The sequence below is a fragment of the Echiichthys vipera genome (assembly GCF_963691815.1).
Source record: "Echiichthys vipera genome assembly, chromosome: 14".
Taxonomy (NCBI): domain Eukaryota; kingdom Metazoa; phylum Chordata; class Actinopteri; order Perciformes; family Trachinidae; genus Echiichthys; species Echiichthys vipera.
In genome coordinates this window covers 7,147,554-7,172,859 of record NC_139839.1, presented here as the reverse complement: position 1 = coordinate 7,172,859, position 25,306 = coordinate 7,147,554, and the positions used below count along the sequence as shown (strand labels likewise).

The window sequence follows — 25,306 nt, the reverse complement described above, 5'->3', positions numbered from 1 at the left end:
GCATGTCACATTTAAGTTTACATGAATTCCTTACCAGAAGAAGAGTGTGCCGCAACACTGTTCAAATACAATAAACAGTTGTGGGTGAAAGCTAAAGCTGAATGAAATAAAACAGTTTTGTTTACAACCCTGGTGTGTATAAATCAAAGCTTGGATGTTCAGAGTAAGAAACCAGCTGATGAAACGTGATGAAAAAAGTATTGACTCCAATGGCTGAACTGCTTAAGAAAGTTTCATATGTTTTACAGCTTCATATTGTGTAGATCTATTAAAGGAGAATGAGGGAACTGCGGATACTCAGAGAACAAAAACAAACCTCATCATTCAAGGACACGCTTGTTTCATTAAGCAGAAATTATCCACTTTCTCTCCTAAAGGTAACAAGTGTGGAAAATAACTTTTACCTTTTAACAGCTCATTTCAGGGATAAACCCATTTCAACACTGTTTGGATAGAGGCTAAATTTTCCCGAACAGAAAATAAAACTGAGATGGGGATGATTGTAGCAGATATAAAGTGTATTTATGACAGCAGAACTGCATTCAAAGCTGAGATTTACACCGCCGCCGCAGAACTGAAAAGCAATAAGATCAAGAAAAAGAATGGGGTGGTGTGTGTAAGAAGAGCAGCTAATCTACATTTGTGTGTAAATGTGTGAATCTTTCTGCGGTTTTTGAACAACTGTGAAGCTTGTGTACAAGATGAATATGTCACACAGTCTTCGTCTATGTTTGACATAATATCTAGGAGGAGGTTTGGACCTACCAGATCGAGAGGAGTCTCTTTTGATTGCTTCATAGTTGTGCCAGTCTTTTCTCTGCACGCCGTCGCGTCCCACCTGAGGGTCCTTCCGCACCAGGTTAGCCTGTAGACACATATAATCATGCAGAAAAAACAGGTCATGAGCGTTATCATATGCAGAGACACTCTTCTCTCTTTCATATCCAAGTAAAAACCGTTTTCTAACTGAAATACCCCCAATTGAATCGATATTGAAATCATTCGGAAAATCAGTGGTGGTACCCAGCAGCTCTAGGACATTGCCATTGTTCAAAATCAATACGTATTGCGATACGTAGCACATCGTTGCCTCTGGATTGTGGCGTGAAGTTGAAGACAATACCCTGCCTGAGTGTAGGGTATGTACATCCAAAAAACCTTCTTAAAGATTCAAGCTATGGCAAGAATCAGACTGAGGATGTATTGGAGTATTGTATGAAAAGCTCCCAGCAATTCCAACTATGCAGCGTTTCAGTCTCAGTGAGATCTGATCTCTGAGCTTTTAACACGGTGTGTGAATCTTTTGTCTGTTCATGGTATGACAATGCAACCAGAGACAATTTTCAAAAGTGTCTTTGCTGGTGCTTTTAAAGACCCTTGGGCTTCTGAGATTTGAAAGTGAACCGAGGAAAAACACCTAATTCATGAGCTGTTTTATAAGAATATCAAAACCCGAGGAAAAACAATAAGCAGACCTGGACACTGTGAAATGGATCATCAACCTTTGGCCACATCCGAAACTCTCAAATGTCAGTGTCTAAATGCATCACAAGAAAAGGTCAAATGACAATAACATAACTGATCAAATGTGCTCGCTTTAGATTCAATGGTAAGCTTTGAAGTCTCTGTAAGTTCAATTTCATAGTTTATAATTAAATCTAAAAACATCGGTTTTCATTAACCAAGATGTATTTGGATGCTGACCCAGAAAGCTGGATAGCAAGAAATAAGCTTGTCAACTTTTTTCAGTTGAATTTCAAATGCTGAATTTGTTTGACTAACCACCCGCCCACGACCTCCAGACTCACACCTGCAAAGGTTTGCCCACCTCAAATAAACCCTCAAGTTGTAGGCAACACTGAGAAATGGTCAGCAGGCATATGCACACAATGTATTGTTAATGAGCTAAATCTAGCGAAGTCACTGGTGCGCACCTTTTCCTATATAACATACAATATACCGTGCAGAACACAGAAAAATATTTTTTTCCTAGCACTCTGTCAGTATCAGTGTCGGCTAAGAGATTTCTCCAGAGCATCAGGCTCTCACTATCCAACAGCGTTGTGCTGAGAGTTTATCCACAGAAAGCGTGCTCTTCTATTTCATGCTTGACGATCCTGTGAGGAGAATATCAATGCTATGACGCACGACTCCACGGAGGCCTTATATACACACAACCACACACATTCAGACAGACACGCTGCAGTCGGAGGCGGTTTCTTCTTCCACTTAGTTATTCTACACACCGAGTGACTTTCAGTGACTCGGCATTGTGAATTACAGGATCACGGCACAATGGAGAAATAATTAGCTTGATGGGAGGACGCAATTAGTGAAACATTTAAATACAAATGGCACCGCTGACTGCATCAAATACCGTGAATTATTAATCAGACTGCTGGTTTAGAGGAATATGACGATGAATAACAAGGTGTACAGTATTATACACACACACACAGATTTGGTTTTGAGGACTCTTAGTATGTTTTAGACTCAGGTTAAGGTGTGCAGGACGTAGCACCGTGTTGTGGTATATCTGTTCACACATGGGGATACTTGTTTCATCACACATATGGCGTTTTGCACAAACACAATGTGTGCTTGAATATTTTCACAACAATCTGAATTTCATCACATTTCAAATCCACACACTAAGCCATGAGTTTTTTTTTGTTTTTTTGTTGTTCTTTTAAATCTCTTTCTCTTTTTTTCTCCAGAGCATCAAACTCTTTCTCTTCATTCTCTTTGAATAAAAACTTTTTTATGCAGCTCTACATCATTCACCCACGCAGTATCCGCCTGTCTAGGTGAAACCTAACACAGGAAGACACTTGGAACAGTGTGTATTAGCCTGTATGTATAACCCTTTCCCCTGACTGGCGCCTGCTTAGACAGAGAAGCTGTGTAGGAGCTGAATATAAAATGAATTCCTTCTTCCTCTCTATTCTTCTTCTCTGCCTTCTTTTCAACTCTTTCTTTGACCCCCGCTACCACTCTCCTTCTCCTCTTTCTGTCACAGGCAGATGCCCTCAGTGTGTCATACAAGGACCTGACAAGCAGCAAGAGTCCATCTGTGCAAATTCATACTAAAAAAGAAGTGAGATTGTGCCGCCCCATTTCCTGCTGATTACAATTCCAACGCACGTCACCATGATATTCCTCTAGGGCTTTTCTTGCTGCTCAACAAGACCTTGAAAAACAAGACAAGGAGAGAGGAAAACTTTTCAGCTCATATATGTTTAGTTTTGTGGAAGCAGAATGGGAGGGGGGGGGGGGGGGGGTACTGATCCTAAAGAAAATAATAGAGACAGTCAAAGTGGATGAGTATGAAGAAGACAGAATAATATTAAGGAACAATAACTTAAGTTCACAGCAAATTCTTCCTTAATAGCCACTTGACTTATCAAAATGGATGGAGACGTACTCTGGCTGGAAGTCTGTATTATAAAGCTCAAAATAAACTCAGCTAACCACTGAGTGCTGTTGCTTAGTTCATCATTCAGATGAGGCTTGTGGGAAAAGTCATTCATTTTGCAGGTATGTGGTCGAAAAGACTGAAATTCTGACCTGTTGATAGCACTAGATGCAACGTCAGAGAATCACCACAGTTATTGCAAATTCATCCTGAGGGTAAAAATCCATATTTATATTTCTATCAAATTTTTAATTGTCTAGCAACTCACTGAAAGCCAAAGTGGATGGACTGACATCGCCATCGGTAGCATGACTAAAACAAGTACACCCAAGGCTCATCTTATTTCAATCAATCAATTTTATTTGTCACGTGAAATTGTGAGAGGTACAATTTCAGGGAAATGTAATCTCATCAGCTCCTTCAACTCGTGCACGATTCATCATAAAGCGCAATGTGACCGGTGGAATGGCACCGTCCAGTCTCAGTCCGAGTCTCAGCGAAAGGACACCACAGTTCCCAGCCTCCTGTCGGAAACCCACACAAGACTAAGAGCATGCAGCCGTGCTAGCTGCACTGAGGCTGTATTTAGGTCCTGCAATGCTTTAAGATGAATGCTAAATTAGTGACAATGCTCATATTCTGATAGTAAGGTATAATGTTCACCATTGTTCAGAACTGACACTTTGGTAATTAGCACTAAACGCACAGCACAGTGAAGCTGAGAGGAATCTCAGTCTTGCGAGTATTCAATCATTTTGACCTCATGATGGCATTAGATGGAAGTCAGAGGATTGGAACTCCTCTTGAGAAGGACATGAACGCCTACCAAAACAGCAATCCCTGCAATAGAGTAATTTGACTATCTGAATAAGTCTGTACAAGATTAGCATTCGGACCGAAAGACAGACTAATGGACATTGGACACAATAAAGGAGTTATAGGAGCTGATAACTGAGTGAACCGTTCAAATAAATAATAAAAGAGCACAGATAAGAAAGCAGTCCGAAGAAGATGAGTGAATAAGTAGGAAATACAATGCATTTAGATAATGAAGAGAATTAAATTACGACTTACAATCATGGGATATATATGTGCCAGATGTTTCGTTATTAGATTCATACTTTATTGTCCTCTATTATGGATGCTAATTTACTTTTTGACAGCCATTGACAGACAATTAGGCAACTGAGTCCTAGTTCAGCCACGAGGGAGGCCCGAACATATTTTCCACAGAGAGCTGCAAACAGCATTTTATTTAATTCACAGTGAAGACAGAAAAAAAAACCTCAGGAATATGGCGTGTTGTTTGACAGAGTCTAATTTATAATAAAGATACACCTGCTGTGTTCGTGTAAGAGATGTTAAAGGTAAAATAATTACTTGTTTACTATAAAAACTCCACAAGGGAAATTGAACTGTGTTAAATGCAATGCAAGAATAGAAGGCAGAAAAGGCAGTACCAAAGACAGTCATCTGTTTCTCTGCTGTACTGCACAGCAGACAATTGCCTTCCTCTACTCTGCTAATCATCATCATCAGAAAGCTGAGGCTCCATACAGCCACAAACTCATTCCACTCTGGGCACTTTTCCGCTCTATTAATATTCTAGAGACAGCACAAACACACTGATAGGACATTGGACTAACGACACCACGAACCACACAGGCTGTGCTTTCTCTATCCAACATGCCGTCATTAACTCGCAAAAATGTCTTATAAATTACAAGGAAAAACAGAAATTAAATAATATTTTTGCTAAATGTAAATGCAGCAAGAGAAGGATGTAAGGAGAGCGGAGAGGGGTGTAACTCGTGTCACCTGACAGTGTGAAGCCTCATTAAATTTAATGTAGCCTTTCCGTGGTCTCATGACGAAAGGCCACAAGTCAGTCAGTGTTTGCACACAGATTCACACTCAGACAGACTGGGAGTGCCAGTTAACAAATGTGTGGGTATATTGCAAAAGACATAGAGACAGACACATGCAAGTTGCCTAATCCATCTAAATCTGTGATATTTGCAGTTTCCAAATTCAAATCCAAATATGAGGATAACAATATGGTAAAATCGTATTTCCCAATACAGGGCGTTTCATGTCTCTAATGATACATCCAGAGATATATATATATCTTGTTCTCTGGTAATACAATAAATAAAACGTTTATAGTGAATGGTACATGGTGAAGCCTAGTTTTGTATACTCATGTGTGAATTAAATACTTGAAAAATGAAAAGTACTGAGTGTTTCTCATTTTATTAAGAACTTAAGTGCAAAATATAAAATCGAATTATTCCACATCAGATTTTCTGGAAGATTTTAATTAGTTTGTGCTCGTTATTATTAATTTAGATGACAGAGGTGTGTCTCACAATATCTCCTTATATGATTTCATCACAATATGATTCCATTAAAAGACGCTAAAAAAATCATATCAAGTTATCACTGGGGGTAACAGTGGACCATTTGCTGACAGTCTCTGCTTGCAGACATTTATAGTTTCAGTTGTTCACATGAAAAGTAAAAGAAATAGATCTGTCAATAATGAAAAAAAGAAAACTAGAGAAAGAGGTGCCTTTCTTGTTTCCACACAGCTGACACATCACAGCAACTCAATGTACCACTGACCAATGACGGTCTAAATGCTTTAACCGGATAATTCAAAAGTGAAATTTCTTGACTTTGAGCGTGAACTGTTTCTCAAGTGACCAGTGCACAAAGGGATTATGGTATAGTCAAGGCCTCAGAGCATCTACTGATTGAGTCTTCTGAATTAGGCACAAGAATGGAACATTTCTCAGTATCTGTGTGGAAGTCAGAACATGCTACATCATTGCTGAGTCGTTGCCAAATCCTCTTGGAACGTGGACAACACCTGAATTAGGACATTATGGGGAGCACTGAAATTGCAGTTAGTCATCGGTCCATCGGTTTTTCTCCTGGTGACCTCGATGGAGGGATTTGCAGATTATGAAGAGCCTCTCTGAAACGCTGGCTGCCTAACCTCATTTCCATGCTGCTGTGGTCTTCTGTTAATCTGCCCAACGGCAGATTATGTTTGCTGTTCGGTCAGACAGGGTGGGATTGGTGCTGCTGCTGTGGGTTTAGGCTCTCTCAGCAGCTGTTGTGAGAAATAATGCAGTACTACAGCACTAACATGCAAGGAGACATGGGTGAAGTTGATTTCTCCAATTAGCATGTTCTCTTCTAGTCTAAGCTTAAGCAATCTATTTTAATTCATCTGCCCTCTCTGTAGTTATTTTTTTGCTATTCTTCCATTATCCATCATCAGCTGCAGAGTCTGTCAGGAGAGTTAGCAGGACGTGTCCAGGGCAAGCTACTGATTCTTTATTCATGGAAGCCTTGTCATTAAAATTGAGATTTTTTTTGTATCTGTATTAATAAATGTTGTCTGGCTGAAAAGATGAATACAAAATTATCTTTGACTTTGCTTTAGTTGCATTCAGACCCACTCTATTATGGACTCAATGCCACCTGAGGCAAAAATCATGTACAAATACTACCTGGGTGCCACAATGTTGTCAGAGTGGTCTTTCATTTGTTGAGGTACAGTGCCCGGGTAATATCCCTGTCACCCATGAATGATCACCTAAAAGTTTCTGGAGAAAGGAAAGAGAAAAATAAGAGCTCTGTAGAGTAATACAAGGTTTTTTTTCACCTCTTTCTCTCGTTTACAAATTCATTTTCCTGCCTGCTGCCTGACACCTTTAGCATTTAGGCTTGAATGAAGCCCTGAGGTGTGAAGTGGACACTTGCATCCCACAGGTGGTGACTGTGATTGTTTTTGAAGCTATACTTCAGCGCAGTATGGTTTGGGTAAACGAGCTAATATGGTGGTATAGGGGGAAAAAACACTCTTTGTATTTCTTAAAACCAATCACAATCATCATGGATGGTGCTTACCCCTGGATGCATTGACAGTGCCCTCACAAAACAGATAAAGCTAGCGGAACGGGATATTCAGCATGTGAGCCACATCCAGCGAAGGACAGGTATTATACCTGCACTGTACATCTGGTAACCCAAACTACACAACCTCTAGGGTGGGTTTCAGTTACCGAAGATACTTTTGAATGCCCTAAATATGGAACTAGCGGGAAAAGCCTCCTCTCAGGTTGCATCTAATTTCCCCTTTCCATTGCATTCATGCTAAAAAGGCAAGGGAGAAGGTATGGCCTTGACATTTTTGAAAACGGGTTACTAATCAGTAAATATTTTGTAATGAGAATTTAAAGAATAGGCTCACATTTTTTTCAAGTCTGTCTTGAAACAATACAAATGTACAGTTCTTTGCTTGCTGTACTTGTTCCTCCTGTTCATATTTTCCATTAGGAGACCCCGTGGGCCTTGGTCTTTGATCCATGACTATCTGAAGTTAATATGAGTTGTCAGCAGGTGTAGCACGTCAAATCAAGTGAGTATCTACGTAGAATTATTTTTTTCAGACAGTGTTTCCTTGCTGAGCTGATGTGGATGGACAGTGTGACACAAAGACAGAAAACACAGGTTACTAACTGAAGGCTCATGTTAGCTCTGTGAATTTTGTCCCACATCTCTTACATATGAAGCACATTAGGAAGGTACTCAATTTGGCCCTTTATTGTAGCTTTCTGCAGCACTGCATTTGCATACATGGCAATGCCCCTGCTTAGTGGAAGGGCTAGCATTACCAGCAGTGCAGTGTGTCTGATAAGAACAGAGTTGCTCATTCATTCTATATGGAGGACAAATCAGACGACCTTGGGTCAATACTTCCCTTTTCTGTTTCCTTTCCTCCAGCTGAGAGTCGACAGAAGCTTTGAGTGAGACGAGAAAGCTTCTCTGTCTTTTTTTAACTTCCCTTCCTGTTCTGTCAGATCACAAGCTCACAAGGTCCACCTCAAGCCCCAGAGTCACAATTACCTGTCTGTCCTATTTCACCTCATCCTCTGCTCTTCATCTTCCTTCTCTCTCTCTCTCTTTCACCCACAACCAGCCTACATCTCCACCAAAACTACAGGTACAATCCAACTGTTGACGCTCCAATTGTAGTTTTGAAAATGCTACAAAGCATTGGGAACCATCATTCCCAAACATTTTGACTTTTCTCTGATAATATCCCTGTCTTCCAGGAAAACAAGTCCAACTAAAGCAGTCGAAGGAAACCATTTGTTTTCAGATAAATACCATCCTGCAGGTGTGATGCTGGAGAACTATTAGAAACACTGAAAAACTAAATAAGCAGCAAAATGTTAGTAAAGGGGCATAGGAAAAAAAAGGGAAAAAAATCTTCCAGAAAAACCCCTTTTGACACCATTAGAAAAACAGCCACTGGCAGCGACTGCATTGGTGAACCCATTCTGTTTGGTGTTGCTTAGCCCTCAGAGAAATATTGAGTTATAGGAATGGCAGTTGGGAGTTTGGCCTGCAGATCTATTCCCAATCTCTGCCCCCCTAGACTCCAGCTCCAGTCCTCTTTGCTGCTGAAGTTGAGGATCTCCAGGCGGATATTGAGACCAAGACCTCCCTGGAAGATGAGCCAGCCTCCCTGGAAGATGAGCCAGCCTGCCACACAGTGTTTCATCTACCACCCAGGAGTTATTAGCCACAGTTCTGCTGTGACCAGGGATACCAGGCAGGGGGCTGGACAAAAGCCATGACAGTTGGCTGCTTCTCTGCCTACTGCAGGGACAGAACTGCTTACTTTTTGGATGCATGACACACACTCAAAACTACTGGCAATTTGGAGACTTTCATGTTGTGTGAACAGTTTCACCCCTTGCAGGATGTTTATTCTGTAAAATAACAGCCAGTGTTTAGCTCAACTGCCATCAATGCAAACAACAAGCCCTTATCGTACCTACACCAGTTTGCTGCAAAACAAAAGTCAGTGCTCAATTGAATGTTTCCCAAGGTTACTTTTCTTAAACTTTGTTTAGCAGCATATATTAATCCAACTCCTCACCACACAAATACTCTAAAAGCAGTATGTATCTATTCAAAGGGGATAAACAATAATCCCCTACAATGTATGTGCCATACAAGAGGAATACAGTAGTGAAACACTTGGTTAGATGTCTATGACAGAGCACAGGTTAACCTGCTGAAGGCATCCTAGTAAACGTTATGCAAAAAAATATTCCAATATGCCATTAGGGTAAAAATGTAATTCTAACAGGAGACATGATGTGATGGATGTGTTAGGGGCTTCTGTGGTAATTTACATCTGGGTTACTGGTGTCATGATCACAGCTTCCACTGGCTCCCGTCCAAACCCATCTGAGCAAAGTGCTGTTCAAATAAGCTCCTTATTATCATGTCTGAGGGAGAGGAAGCAGGGAAATACTGTATGGTGGCCATTAAGTACGGAGTTGTGGTGCTGCCAGCTCAAAGAACATCTTCTGTGTCATCCAAGCTAGACGTCAATCCTCTCCTATCATCCCATGGTCCTTGGATCTAACTCAGAACAGGGAGACTGTCCTTCAGGCCAAAGCAAGGCCAAGGTACAGTGGCAGAAACAATGTGACCTGCTGTAAAACATCCTTGAGCATTGTAAGTAATCCCACCAGGGACGCTGCACTTAAGGCTCTTGTAGAGAGTTCAGAAACAAGAGAATCTATTGAGAGATAATTATATAAATATATATATATATATAAATCTTTCCCTTGTATATTAATAAAATATTTCCATTCACATGTTCATTTGTATTTTTATTTTCCATGTCAAGTGAAATGAATGGAACAAGGGGAGAAATCTCCGGAGGAGAGAGAAAGAAGAATCCCTCCTTCTGGAAGGACAGACATGCAAAATATTTTTAACTAATTGACATTTTACAAGCGGTTAATCAAAAAATAAACTGATCAATCTAGGAAATAATTATCTTGCAGCTAATAGTAAAAGCTGTGATTTGAATCGATCCATTTGTAGGCTTTTGTACTGGAATTGAAAGCACTTTACTGGTCACAAATTCTGTCATTACATGAACACTGTTTTCTTAGTTACCCCCATCATCTGCTCTGTGTTTTTGTGACAAGCTCTGTAAGCAGAACGCAGTGCTTTGTCTCATCGTGTTGCTGCTGGGTTTGGCAGGCTTCAGCGTTGGAGGCCGGGTGCCACCGAGGGGACAGAGGACAGATGTGGCTTACATAATGATCAGCAAATCAGTTATCTCAGTGGCCCTAATCCTACTAGCATCCATCCATACATCTCCCTACGGCTGCCTGGGCGTGCTGTGCCAAGCTTTACTGTGCCATGGAGAGCCAGAAGCCTGCTGCTCCTTCCCACCACTGGTTTGGAATAGTGAACCAATGAGCTCAGCAGAGAGAGCTTTTACAGCTCCACTGGAAAGCAATTATCAACATTTGTCAGAGAGGGGACAATCAGGCCACAGGATGATAGCTCAGGGTTCAACTGAAAACAGTCCAATAGTTGAGCATAATGTGAAACAAAGTGAGCGGAGGCTATGCTTTGAGAACTGTCAGAAATACCCCTATTCAGTGGCTGGTTCATAATGGAATAACATGCTGTAAATCTACCAACTTGCTACAGCCCACTGCCTCCCATCAATGTTGGGCACAGAGATTAATGGCAAGCGCCAGTTCACCTGAGCAGCAACGAGACCCAACAGTAGAAACAAGACATTACTCATTTGATATAGAAATAAACAAAAAAGCTGCAGCCCTTAAAAATGTATGATTATATGATCGGCCCTCTAATGGTATCTAACCATGCAGATTGTTTTTATTTGTCCAGGTTTTACCATCTGTGCGATTACTGCTGCTTAATCAAGGTAAGTTTGACAGAGGTTTTTGTGACAGAAAGATTACCTTAAAAAAGCGTAAAATTTGTAATTGAATTAGTGACAAGTATTTCGAATAAATATTAATGCTAAATAGTTGTAGGTTCCAGCTACTCCATGCTTTCCTATGCCCCTTATGATGGGATGTGTCACCGACTTATCTAAGCTCAATGGTCAACTTATTATCCTTTCAGAGCTTTCAATGCCATCACAAAGGCTTTATTCAGAAAATGATCTGTATGCCTTGGGTTTTTACAGAACTATAGACAAAATAAGCAATTGGAAGATGTCACCTTGGGCTTTCATGCCTAGCAATCTGCATTTGTCCTTATTCAGACATTTTAAGACTTAATAATGAATTAGAGAAATGTCCACAGGTTAATCGATTCCTCAGCAATGTTTTTGGATTATCCAATATAAGGAGTGGTGTTTATTTCTGTCTTCCATATAAAGTAGCTCCAGTCTCTATGTAAACTATTAACACCAGCCTATAGTTTGTGGAGAGTCACGCACCTTTTTTAATGCACAAATGAAATCCCATCAACCTCGATTATATCAGGGTGGTACAGACGTTTCAGAAGCTGATACCTCAAGGCTTGGGTACATGAATCTGAAACCCTATGCATTGCTACACAAAGGTTAGTGAAAAAAATGGGTTATGTTTTTCCTTAACAAGAACTGCCGCTTTAAGAAACGGGGGAAGACATTTACTGCAATCAGCCAGTAAGCCTGTTACAATTACAGGCCAGCCTTTGTACTCCGGAGCATTCAAGAACAATTAACATTTCCAAAAGGTTGTAAAGGACCCTTTGCTCTCAACTCCAAAACATTTGGTTTGTCCAAAAAGGACATGACACAGTTTTACAGAGAAGGGAGACAAAGTGACTCAGTGTGCTCAGCTTCTCAGTAACAGTGTGAGACAGCAGACTCAACTGCTCAAGAAAGATGCAAATGATAGAACTGTGTGCACAACCTTCATTTCAAGTTCACCAAGAGCCCTCCTTCACCTTCTCAAACATTCATGACACCCACATGCAGTGCAAAGGTCTGAAAACACTCAATGACCCTCTGTGACCCTCTCCCCAAAAGGAGGATACTTCATATGAAAGGGCTCCTTTTACTGCATTGAAATCAAATCTGTCTTTCTTTTTTCTCCCTTTTTTCTTTGACTATTTGAGAAGTTTGAGTTGCCACTAGTACAATGAGAAATGTGTTGACATTGGTGGCATCTTGAGTGTGTTCAGTGGCGGCATGGTAGAATGTTAAAGCAGCTAGGGATGCAAGTTATCTTTCTCTGGGAATGACGTGTTTGTCATGAGCGTAATTCACACGTCAGTGGTTAAAAGCAACTAAAGCAAATCCCATTTCCACAAGCAGCTACACAAGTGAATCACCAATTAACAGTGTGTGTGTGTGTGTGTGTGTGTGTGTGTGTGTGTGTGTGTGTGTGTGTGTCACATTTTCTAGAATGTTTACATCCACCAATTCTATATGAATTAGTTCTTAAGGTAAAATGTGACTTGCATGGCAGTATAAGGATACCAGAATAGTTGCCTCCTCCATTTGAGTATCATACACAAATACTACATGATAGCAATGTGGGAAAAGGAAACGTTTTAAAAAGGTGATGATATATTTGATTAAGAAATAATACTAGACAGTTGGTTTTCCACAATTTTTAATCAGGGAATTTATTAATTGACACCATGGAGGTAAAAAGACATGCACATCAGTAACCTGAAAATGGTCTTACCCAGGTTAAAGGGAATAATCAAATTATTGAAGTTCACCACATACATATACATGAAAGGGGTTGAATAGGAAAATGACAGAAGTAACTCAACCTCCAGTACAGTAGGTGGCGCTCCACCAACATACAGCTGGTCGGATAGCAGCTTTTTTTTCTGGTTCGCATTTGTGAAAAATCACAAGCGGGAGGAAATGGACGACGTTTGGACAGAATTACGACAGAAGTGGGTCTTCCTGGTAATGACGTCACTTGACATGAGGAAGTCCTTCCTCAGTTTAATGGTTAGAATTTTCGGCGCTGTTGCTTCCTGGTTTATTCTATTTCAGGCTCAGAAACCACTGCCGTAAAGTAGGGAGGGGAGTTATAACCCAAGGAGCATGCGCAGACCGGAAACCTGATATTACTCCGGGTAAGATGTTTACATTCATGAATACCCCGGTTACTAAAGGAGTTATCTAGGTCTGTTAACCGGGGTATGAGAACTCCGATGTTACTGTTCTGGCGTTGAGCTGAGGAGAATCTGATCCAGCAGCATGCTAGTGTGTGGAGAACCCTGTATAAATATATTTTTTCTAGCCAGTGTTGCTGCTAAATATGCTAACTTAATTGCCACACAGAGTAGCTATACTAATATCATTCTAATATTTTGCTCTCTTTATTAAAAGGTGTGCCTTGGTCCACAGTCCACCCTGCTCTGCATGCGATGACTCTGAAAAATAGAACAACCCAGTCTAATAATATCCAAGAGCACAACTTAAGTACTATTGATAGTAGTGTTGTTAGCATCTGAGAGTCAATGTCTGAGGGTGAGTTTTGTTCAACTGAGGAGTAAAGCCTATGCAAAATGAATAAAAGTTGCAAATTGTATTTCTAAACTACAACATGGTGTTCTGTGTTGCTTCATTGAGGCCTAGAAGTTGAATCATTTCAATAATACAGTGTAACTCTGAAAAATCCAACATCCAGTGCAGGCAGAAAAACAGAAGTGTTGACATTAAACTAGACTGTTGCTACATTGCATCAGCTACCATCTCAGCCTTTCCCTGAGTCTGGGGGGGGGGAAAGCATTTATAGCTGGTTCCATTTACCTTCTACTCACCTACACAGCTTGTATTTTCACGCATAGTTTTACATACCTAATCAATGCCAATGAAAATATTTTACAAAGTGGGGGAATTTGAAGACAGGTTGGGGGATGGTGTGTATATGTGTCTGAAACAATCAAAGCCCTATAAATGCTAACAGTGACATCACCTGCTGTTCCTGCGAGTAGCTCAGTAAGGAAGGCCACGGTCTAGCGGAGCAAAAAATGCAGCAATTTCTTCCAGAGACAGCACGTCAATCATCATACAGCTGTTCAGAAGTGCTGCTGTGGCTGCAGTCTGATTGCTGGAAAGGGCTTTAAGACTAGGAAATGAAACCGACTGCCTCAGTTCAAACCCTTCGTCTGAAGCTCTCTGAACTAAAGGAAACATCTAGTGCGCCATAATCTGTCAAAATGAAACAAAGTCGTCACACTTCACAGAAGAAGAAGAAGAAAAAGAAACGGGGCAGCAGTGGCGTAATGTTGGAGAAAAAAATACGTTATTCTGGAAACTTGGCAAGTTGTGGTTCACACAACTGTGGGGATGTAGGTGAGGAAATATGAACAAAGCTTACACTACACCAGAAAAAGCTGCTTAGGTGCTGCTCAGCAAAGAGCTTGAACCCTTCATTAACATGTTTACAATCACACTCAAAGAAGAACCGTTGGTTCTGGGTAATAAGGCTATAACAGGAAGTCGGACAGCACTGATATTGACAGCACAGCACGTGCTGCAGCACCCGGCTTTATATTAGCAGGATTTTCTTTTATTTTTCATTGAATTTTCTTAGTAGTTGCTGCTGTTGTTGTTATTGTTGCAGATGGAAAAATCAATGTTTATGAAATTGCCCAATTATTGGTTTTATTGCTGCCAATCTCATGCTGTTAAACCTAAAATTCATGGACAGCATGTCGTGGTCTAACAGAGTTACAGCTTATGTGTTATTGACATGGCATAACAGTGTATCAATTAGGACGTCAACTGGCACAACTTCTGGCACAACTTCAATAAATAGGAGCAGTCACAACCTATTCTCCCCCTGTAGTGTTCACTATACTCTCAAAATGCTGTCCAATTGGGCAGTTCTTTCTCACCTGTTGCTACTGTACTTTTTCATTTCCTGCACATCGTGTTTTCCATTCATCTTGTCCTGGACGGTAGCTCATTACAGTTGAACAAGATTACCAAATCACCAAAACCAGAGAAACCTGGTTGTCTCTTGTCACTTCCGGATACTAACATGAAGATATTTACATAAAGTTAAACCTGTCTCAACTTTGTGCTGCTGGGTGACCTTATGGTCTTTGAGAAGTGTTGAGTGGATGTTTGAGGTGCAGTCCACAATGAATACCATCCTGTCCCGTCTCCAGTATTTCAGTTTGCAGGCGTGAATGGGCGTCAACATGGTGGCCCTCCGTTACTTTACTGATCTACTGATATGTTTAGAGAAAAAATGCTCTAATAGACCATTAACTGTTAAAAATACTCCTTGTCATGTTTCTCTGGATATTCTTAATCCTTGAACCTGAAAAAGGAAACTAGATTTCTTGTCTACACTGACATTTCTCATGTGGGTTACTGCCCAAAGAAGAATAGCCACACTACTGAAGAGCTTGTGGTCAGTAAACTGAGAGGAACATACGGTTGCAGTAATCTGCCATATTCGAAATGGTTCATCTGCTATGGACACTCAAACTGTTCCTCTTTGCCCATGAAGCATTGCCGATTTTACGGTCATGACTGCGGTTTGTCTTAACGTTTGATCGTTAGTGTCGTTCAGTCAGGCAGCCAATGTGGAAAAGATGCTGCTTCGTCTTCTGTGCACAAACAGTTACACACACAGAGCTTTTATCTCATATGCACAAAGCTTACAGCAAACTGCCTTTAAATGCTGCGGACTCAAAGAGCTACAGACAGACACACTTCATGCATCAAAACATACCGCTGGAAGTAGAATAATCTCTCTAGAAAAACTACACTGTTAACTGGTGTGTTTCCCTTTGGAAAAGATGAATTCATAGATCAGGTAGTTTGGTCAAGAACACAGAAGTGTTCAGAAAGGAAAAAGGAAACACATTGTCCAAGCAGACGATAATATGAGAAGAGTCCAGGTCCACCAGTATTGACAAGTTCTAATCAATTAGTCAACTAATCCGCTGTTTTTCATCTTAGGGCGCACTCATACTGTCCAGCCGTAGCGTGCCCAAGCACCTTTAACGGGTAAAGTCAAGTTCGTTTGACCAGTGTGAGTGCAACCGTACCACGCCTAGGATCGGTACGCTTGCCAGCCACTGCCCGTTTGGTGGGCTTTTGTAAAGCACGTTTGCACATGCATGATCACGAGGCCTACGGTGGTTTCTGACATAGTTTTATGTGCGCCTGTTCGGACATAGAAAAAAGACATTTAAAACTATGGCGGCGAAAGGTTAGCGTTGGTGTGATGTGGAGATGGAGTGTTTACTGCAGATTTGGTCAGATGAAAATATTTAAAAACTGTTGGACAAGACGCCCAAAAACTCTGAGGTCTATGGAAAGATTTGTAAACAAAGCGACGCACCGAGATGATCAATGCGTCTGACGTGTTACGGCATGATGACGTATAGACAGGCAAGAAGCATTGGCTACGAGGCCCAGGTAGTGTGAGTACAAACAGGCCTGACGCGCGTACCCTAAAGCACGGGGCACGGTACGGATGGACAGTGTGAGTGCGCCCTTAGTCAACTAAGATTTCTTTAATCAATGTAATCAACGGGATTACTAAAAATATGATGCCGTCACTTCAGATGACCTGCCTTTCTCCGTTTATGAGCTAGATATACTAGATATATATGGAGTTTGGAGTATGTTTTGCCTCACTGCACAGTGGATTGACAAAAATTTTTACTTGATAAAAGCTGTATACAGTATATTCATATTTTATTGTGTTTGTAATGTTTTTTACATTCAATTTATGTTTCACAGAATAGTTTTTGATGGGCTATGTAAGAACTGAAAAAATGATCGTCATTGAGTAGGTCATGTTAGTTGTAGCAGTTTTACAGTTGAGAAATTCATCTGATGATTAACAGTAATGATAACAGCAGTTAACAGTAGGTGACCTTCAATTCCTACTTCATCAAGAGTACCAGAAGCAGATAATGAGTACAAGGGTCAGTGTTCAAATCTACAAAGCAAGGAGTCATTTAGTGTGCACAAGATACAAAGGACTTTGACAATCTGTGTGAAACATTTCAACCAACTTCAATGGATTCATTCGGAGCCTTCCCAACTGGCAGAAAGCACTGTTCTGTTAAAGTCAATCAACATTCAGAGTATCCATTTTAAACTGAAACCGATGATCAAACATCCACACACTTCACGCTTCGGTTGGCTAGTTGTATAGAGGTGAGGAAGTAGCCAGGGTTTGTATTTCTGTTAGCTTTTTTTGTTCTTGACTAACTTAACTATTTCTTACTTTTCATGTAAACAATCATGTGCAGAACTATAAACTCTGTCCAGGAGGGACAGTCTAAAAAAACATTTAAGTAATATCACGTTTCCTCTCGCTCTATGATAGCAAACGTTTGACTCCGCCTCCGTGGCCATTCTGACATCCCAAGCAGAAAAAAAAATGTTCTCAAAAAAGGTAGTCAAACTATGCAAAGAGACTGTAGGAATTTTGAATATTAAGTTGGGGGACTCCCATAAGACAAATTTTAAAAACTAACCAGCAATGGCTGAGATATCCTGATTCTTAGTCACAAATTTGGCTCAAACACTGCCTGCTACAATTCTACTAATGCAACTCAACTTCTCCATGCCTCATAAATGTCCACATCTTTCAAACTTCACACACATTTTTTAACTCAACCTTCATTTTGATCTATACGCGTGAAGTTTGGTGAATGTATCTTACATGGTTGTGATACATTGTGTGTCAAAATCTGTCCAGAAAGCCAGACATCCAAACTACTAGAAAAATACTCCAAACTGACGTATTTATATACAACTGAAGTCGGTCACACACACACACACACACACACACACACACACACACACACACACACACACACACACACACACACACACACACACACACACACACACACACACACACACACACACACACACACACACACACACACACACACACACACACACACACACACACACACACACACACACACACACACACACACACACACAGTATGTGACCCAAGGTAAGGGGGACTGTGAAACCGATTTATGCTGAAAACAGACTTACCTCAAGGATGCAGGGGTCAAAGCAGAAAATTATTTGTGAGTCTGAAAAGTTGTCCAGGTGGAAGTGTGTACAATGTATTAAATTAAGTATTATATGAATTTAAAAATGCTCTCTGCATGAAATCAGGCATGATGCCTGCGAGCTTTAAGCCCTGAGGATGTATCTTATACTCTGTGAGGATCAGCACTTTGAAGCACAGAGCTGGCCTTAAATTGGCATCCTGGGATTAGCTTAATCATTTGAGCATAAAAAAAGCAGCTCCATAACCCACGTGGCTGTAATTAAAAGCCTGACTCCTCACTTCGTATCCACAGGCTGTCTGCTGCACCTGTCCCTCATTTGGCTCCTTGCACTGATCTGGGGCAGCAGATCCCTGACAGGCATACAGAGCAGCTACTGCACGCGCTCAGTCTGTGTCGCAGCCAGCAGCGAGTCAACGTCTGCCTTGTGTGAGGAACCTGGGGAGGAAATGCTCTCCAACAAAGCCAGCCTGTGAACAAACACCTCTTTTACCCGCTCACTCTGCCTTTTTCTCCTGAGGTATTTCATCCCCACCATTCCTGCCTTTCTCTCTCAGCACTGAGTGATAAAGTGCAACGACTTAAGTCTGCAGCAAGTAACTCCACTTGTCTTTGCGAATGACTTTCATCCCTCAGTCTCCCGTTTCCAGAGGCTTAACACATTAAAGATAAAATCTCATTTCCCAGGTTAACAGCACAGCTAGCCCACAGCTCAGTGAGACTGCATCAGGTAACAGCTTGTTCTCCCAATCACAAAATCCTAGAGCTTTATGATTTATTGTCTCTCTAAATGATCTCACTGTGACAAAATCTCAAATCATCAAGAGATCATTTTTCTGTACTCTTATATCTGAACGTGATATATATCACTTTGAAAATACCGTTCTATAATAAAGCAATAAAGACTACAATTAGTTGGGATGTGATGGACCCATCGTCGCCATTACGTGTCGATTTAAACAGCTCTGTAGACCCCGTAAACATTATCAGGCACATGCTACACAACATTCATTTATTTCATGTCAACCACCCCTGCCTTTAATGTTTTCATTTTTAGCTGTAAAAATTGATTTTAGTCTTTATCAATAATCTTCTAAAAGTATTGTTTGCTCAATGGTTTTGTCAATAAAATGTTGGAAACGGCACATTTACAAATTTCCTAGATCACAAATTAAAATCTTCAAAAAGGTTGAAAAACAAAACAGACTCAGTTAACGATCATACTGTATATGACAAAGAACGGCAACAAATCCTCACATTGGAGGAACAAGTTGTTGATTGAAAAATGACTGACATGACGACTGAATTATTTGAATATTGCCAATTACTTCTAAATATGTACATCAACTAATTGTTTCATCTGTAGTTATTGTAAAACATGAAGGGATGAGCCCTTCTTCTTTTATTTATGTTAAGTCTCTTGAAATCCTTTAGGGGGCTAATAGCCAGGAGGAAAGGTCAGCAGATATACACATTTGCTTCTTTCTTTAGCAATGAACTACATTCACAAACATTTCTTGCTTTGCCTTTCTCCTCTTGAAAACTGTGATGTTTGGTTAATAATTGTACCTCCTGCCTTTGTTTGGTTTCAAAAAACATGGGGTTTCTTTAATACCCATTTTAATCGTCTGACTGGAAACAAAAATATGTTGTAATGAACCAGTAATTATCCTGAAAAAGAAAAAAAAAATCACTGTCAAAATTATGACTTTCCTTTTTGCTGTTCAAGACAATCATACACCATGTACTTTCTGGCCTAACAATGACCTTCTCTTATGTTTAACACTCTGACAGACAACCACTGAGGTCAACCTTTGTAGTCATAAAAGACTATTCATTCATTCATCTTCAACCGCTTGTCCCTATCAGGGTCGCGGGGGTGCTGGAGCCGATCCCAGCTGACATCAGGCGTGAGGCGGGGTACACCCTGGACAGGACGCCAGTCTATCACAGGGCACATAGAGACGAACAGAGACAGCCAACCATTCACACCTACGGGCAATTTAGAGTCATCAATTCACCTAACACGTGCACGTCTTTAGACTGGAAAGAAACCCACGCAGGGGAGAACATGCAAACTCCACACAGAAACCAGGAACCCTCTCGCTGTGAGGCGACAACGCTAACCACCACACCATCGTGTCGCCCGGGTCATAAAAGACAAAAACATAAAATACAGCCCTGTGCAGCGTAATGCACTCTAATGAACTCTCACAACTGTTATCGTAAACCATGTTAAATTGTCTTAATCCTACTCTCACAGCTTCTCTAATTGCCCTTAACCTCACAGGATTCATAAATTTGATGCAATTTTCCTAATTGCAGAGAGCCCCCATTTCTCTTTCTTGTTTGCAGTCATATAAGGAATTTCACTGCAGACTGAAGTTACTCCCAATTCCCATTTAAAATGTGCCTTGAGGAGGCTAATTTTTTCTTCAAATCCTTGTGCATGTGTGATGCAATCCGCATCAGCGATTTTTGCGAAGGCAGCATAAATCCACTCAATTTCAATTTTGTTTCTGTGCAATTTGGACTCTCGCTTTCTGTAGGTGTTGCCTTAAGGTTCCCAAGCGTTCAAAAATCAAATCACTGCCTGCTCCTGGCATGAAACGTCATTCCCTCTCTCCCGCATGATGTCAATAAAGCAAATGGAAAGATTTTTCACAGAACCATGGGCCAAACTCTTATTCATCTGTAATGTGTATCAGAATAGCAATAGAGAGGAAACAGACATGGGAGCTGCAGGTCAGACAGTGTGACATTGCTGGAGCACCAAGCAAAAGCCTCAGAATCTGGGACATTTAGATTACTGTATACAGTATGTCTACATTGGCCCAGTTCCTGGGAATTAGTTTTTGTGATGAAAAAGTATGAACTTGTTGTTCAAAAAATTTGATTGCTGAGTAAACTGTTAAAGGAGGAACGGGGGAAGAGTTATATGTTTTTCCCTCCCAATGTGTTGCAATGGAAAACAGCAGCTTTTCGTATTATAACAATGTGAGCTACAAAGCAAATTATTCAATTAAAAGGTTTCAGTGGTTCCAATCATGTCTCAGCCCAATTACACCCAACATGTGTTCTTCGAAGGGTTTTGAACAGATAGAAAGTAAATGAATAAAGCATCAAGGGTTTGTTTATTTTTCCTCAAAAGGGACAAATGTCAGACTTTCAATGTTTTTTCCAGGCCTGTGGGAGCCCTCGGGGACAGAGGGGTCAAACAAATATCTGATTTGCATTGTGACTGTGGGGTAGGAATACATCACAAGCAGACAGCTTGGGAATTTAAAATCAGACTGAAGCACTGGGGGTATTTATTCAGAACGCCAATTTTTCGAGTAATAATTTGCCTAGCAAGCTGCGTCAACCATCTAAGGCACTTCTGAGGCAGACGAGAATTTTCTTTAACTGGGATTTTACCTTGTTTTCAGATTTTCTACATGGATATACTTGTTTACATTGAGGTCTGCTCATTAATAAGACCAGACTATCGCTAGCCAACCTTCTACTGGCTCTAAAAGCAGTATATACAAGTTTGTGTGTGAGTGTGGGTGTGAGTGTGTGTGAGAGAGAGAGAGAGAGAGAGAGAGAGAGAGAGAGAGAGAGAGAGAGAGAGAGAGAGAGAGAGAGAGAGAGAGAGAGAGAGAGAGAGAGAGAGAGAGAGAGAGAGAGAGAGAGAGAGAGAGAGAGAGAGAGACTGTACATGTGTCAGAGGGGAAACTCACAAGGTCCTGCCATGATGAATGAACAGTAATCCAGCCAACAGTGTGTGGCTCATAAATGTAGCCTCGAGTGTACAGAAGCCAACTTTCCTTTCAAGAGCACACTTTATCTCCTAGAATCTTAGCAGAGCTTATTACATCCAGTTTAGTGAGAGGAGAATCCACCAGCAAGTTGCCTCAAAAAAAAATGGAACTTGACATATGCAGAAATATACTGTATGTGTCGTCCAATTTATATTTCCTGCATTGGTCTCTTGACTGGGCCTAACCCACCTTGAACAATTGGCTGAGTTGGGCTCTGCTATCGATCTAATTTCTCTTAGTCTTATTGTCAAAAATAAAGACAAACACATCACAAATCCCAAAAGTGAGGCTTGTTTCATATGACTGCAAGATAAACATTGTGAGGCAGAGAGGCAGATCCACACATCTGAGATACTGTAACTTCTAAATAAGGTTAATTACTGATTCATATTCTCAGTCAATTGATTAATCAATAATTCATGCCAGTTCCATCCACAGCTGCTTCAAAGCAAAAAAAAACAGGCTGCAAGGCTTTGACGGTGAAGCAGCTGGAAGAGGAAGAGTTTAGTTTACCTTAGGTTTGGTAGATTTGAACTGTGAGGTTAGAAGTTAGTCTGAGAATGGCCAGCTTTTTGCCATGTTCCTTATTTGTTAAAAAATCACATGAAATTTTGAGGACAAGAAAAGAGGCAAAACCTCCACTAACACAGTCTCATTAGCAACAGAACAGGAAGTTGTCTGCCATGGTAAAAATTCAAGTTTGAACTGAGTTGAGCTTGTTAAACCCTGCCCTGCACAGGCACAGGTAGAGTAAAAAGTCACTGTAAAAATAGCCCAAAGAAAGACTACTTCTGAACAACATAAAACGTGCCATAACCAACTACCATACACTAACTGAATGCTTTGGGAGGTTGGCGCAAATGCATTTGGACACGTCTGCCAGGCTTTTGACAGGACATGCATGCATTTCAGCCAGTACAGACACAGTGTCCAGCCAGTTAGGTAGTTAGCTGAGCAGCACAGCAGGTAGCAGGTCCAACTACGTGGTCTTTTTTCTTTTAATCTACCTGCTGCTCTCATCTTCCTTAACCTCCACTTAACCTGAGCTGCTGGAGCAGACCAGAGGAAGCTGAGCCACCTCTGCTTCAACATCCACAATAAGAGACAGGGATGTGCAAATTACCTTTCTGTCATGGTCACTGTGGGAAAGCTCTGATGCTGCTAATGTTTGCCAGAGCAAACTTGAAATACTCATTCAGACTGTACGCAATGGCACGATTACGTCTTATACGACTAATACATCGCTTTTCCACTGGAGGGTACGGCTCAAGTACCCGCTTCTCTTTCTCTTTTTTGAGTACTACCCCTGTCAAAGTTCCAGGCGACCTGAGCTCATACTGAAGGGGCTTTAAGTGTGTGTTGTGACATTCAACTCATGCCTGTGCAGGAGACAAGCGACAAAGACGTTTTGAATGTGTTAAGATACTGCTAATGAAAACCCAACATTTTCTGATTTAGCTGCTGTAATACAAGCTCTTTAATACCAAAGCAATGGGGACTTTTACTGTGAAGACTTTATAGGAAATGGAATACATATGTCCTCCATTTTACCACTCCTTAGGTTGCAACTTCTAAATAGCAATAGCAGATGTTGCAGCGTAAGAGTATGAATGTCTGTAGTAATATCCTGCGAATTTGGTTATATTTTATGAAACTAAAAATAAGGAAATTCTGCCCACGGATGGACGTGCAGACAACACTACCTTTTGCCAGACAATGGCTGCATATGGATCTCCAGACAGCCGGTGATAAGAGCCGGAACACCAGAAGAATAAACACAACTCCACCAACAGTATAAATGATACACGCGTTGAAGACACACCCTTATGCAGGTAGCTGCTGCAGTGGAAAAGCAAATCCCTACTGTGCTGGGCTAGTGCACTGTGTTGAGCTGGTACCACACAGTGAAAAAATGCCAATAGATACAGTTGTGTCAGCATAGTAAAGAGGTTAAACCTCTCACTCAAGACACTCTGATGCTGTGTGTAGGCCAGAATTGTACCAGACTTGCAGCAGGAGTCAGTGTTGCCAGTGTTACCCTGTGTCCAGGCATGTATAGGTTACAATACTTACATCTGTAGTAATCTGTAAACTTTGAAGGTGGCAACATTTGAAGGCAACAGTTATTAAGCATTCATCAGATGATTGTTATGTATTCCAAATACCAGTTATAAAGGTCGGTGATAAAGCGTCCTCATGGTGGCATTCCTAGATTGTATCTGCTTATCTACATCTGAGGCGGGCCTTTGGTTCAATCAGCAAGTTGTGAAAATTAAATTCCAATGACAAGTAACAGAAAAATGGAAGCAGCAGACAACAGTTGTCGAAAACTGAGGTGGGAATGTGTACAATGTATGAACTGAGACACACCTTGTTAAACCTGTTTAAAATGTTGTTTTTTTCCTTTTAACGCCTCCCCTGTTATTGGAGAAAGCCTTATTTTTTCAAAGCAGCCTGTTTGTCTCTTATCAAACGTTCTGGAGGTTGACAGCCGTTATCACAGTTTGCTAATATGTAACAGACTTTTCCCGGCCTTGTAGATGTCCCTTAATCCCATTCATAACATCTCTTGTCATTTAAAATATCAAATCCAAATTTGAGCTAAGAAATCCTTGGAGATGATCTGTGCTAAATAAGCTGGCTTTATCACTCCCACAATTCAGCCTGCAAATTGGCTTTAGCTACTGATAACCACCAGACATGGAAAACATAACTGTGGACTTTTGACGGGGATTTGTCAGCATTTACAGACTAAATGATGAATTGATAATGAACATAATTATTTACAAAGCTATTTGATACATTGATCCAGCATTTTTCTGCTTGAAGCGATGCGTATAACAGCCATTTTATCAGACAAGCTCTAGATAAGCCATCAGAACTGAACTTTGCCTACACTTTCTACTATTAGTCCTGTCACGCAACTTTGCTGGATTTGGACAAACACCATCACCATCCAAAACTCATACTTACTTATTCACACTCACACATACGCACCCCATCAGTGAAAGCCTCCATTCAGCAGATTTACCTCATTTGAATCAGAATAGCTACTATTGTCTGTCAAACAGGGTCCGCTTTGGTGAGGTTTTTGAATTTTTATGCGGAGCAACGAAACAACCCACCCAGCTCTGACGTGTGCCTCTCATTTCTTCATCTTTTTTTTTTTTTACTTGTAAGACCTTCACATTTATA

The 25,306-nt window shown here is 40.8% G+C and overlaps 1 protein-coding gene across 1 annotated transcript in view; it reads right to left on the bottom strand.

The window, feature by feature from the left end:
• LOC310956317 (polypeptide N-acetylgalactosaminyltransferase 10-like) overlaps positions 1–25,306 on the bottom strand; it is a 79,051-nt gene that overhangs the window by 51,902 nt on the left and 1,843 nt on the right. Inside the window, exon 2 of the mRNA XM_083926513.1 lies at positions 766–865. Coding sequence (XP_083782639.1) covers positions 766–865 — 100 coding nt within the window. The remainder of the gene's footprint in view (positions 1–765; positions 866–25,306) is intronic.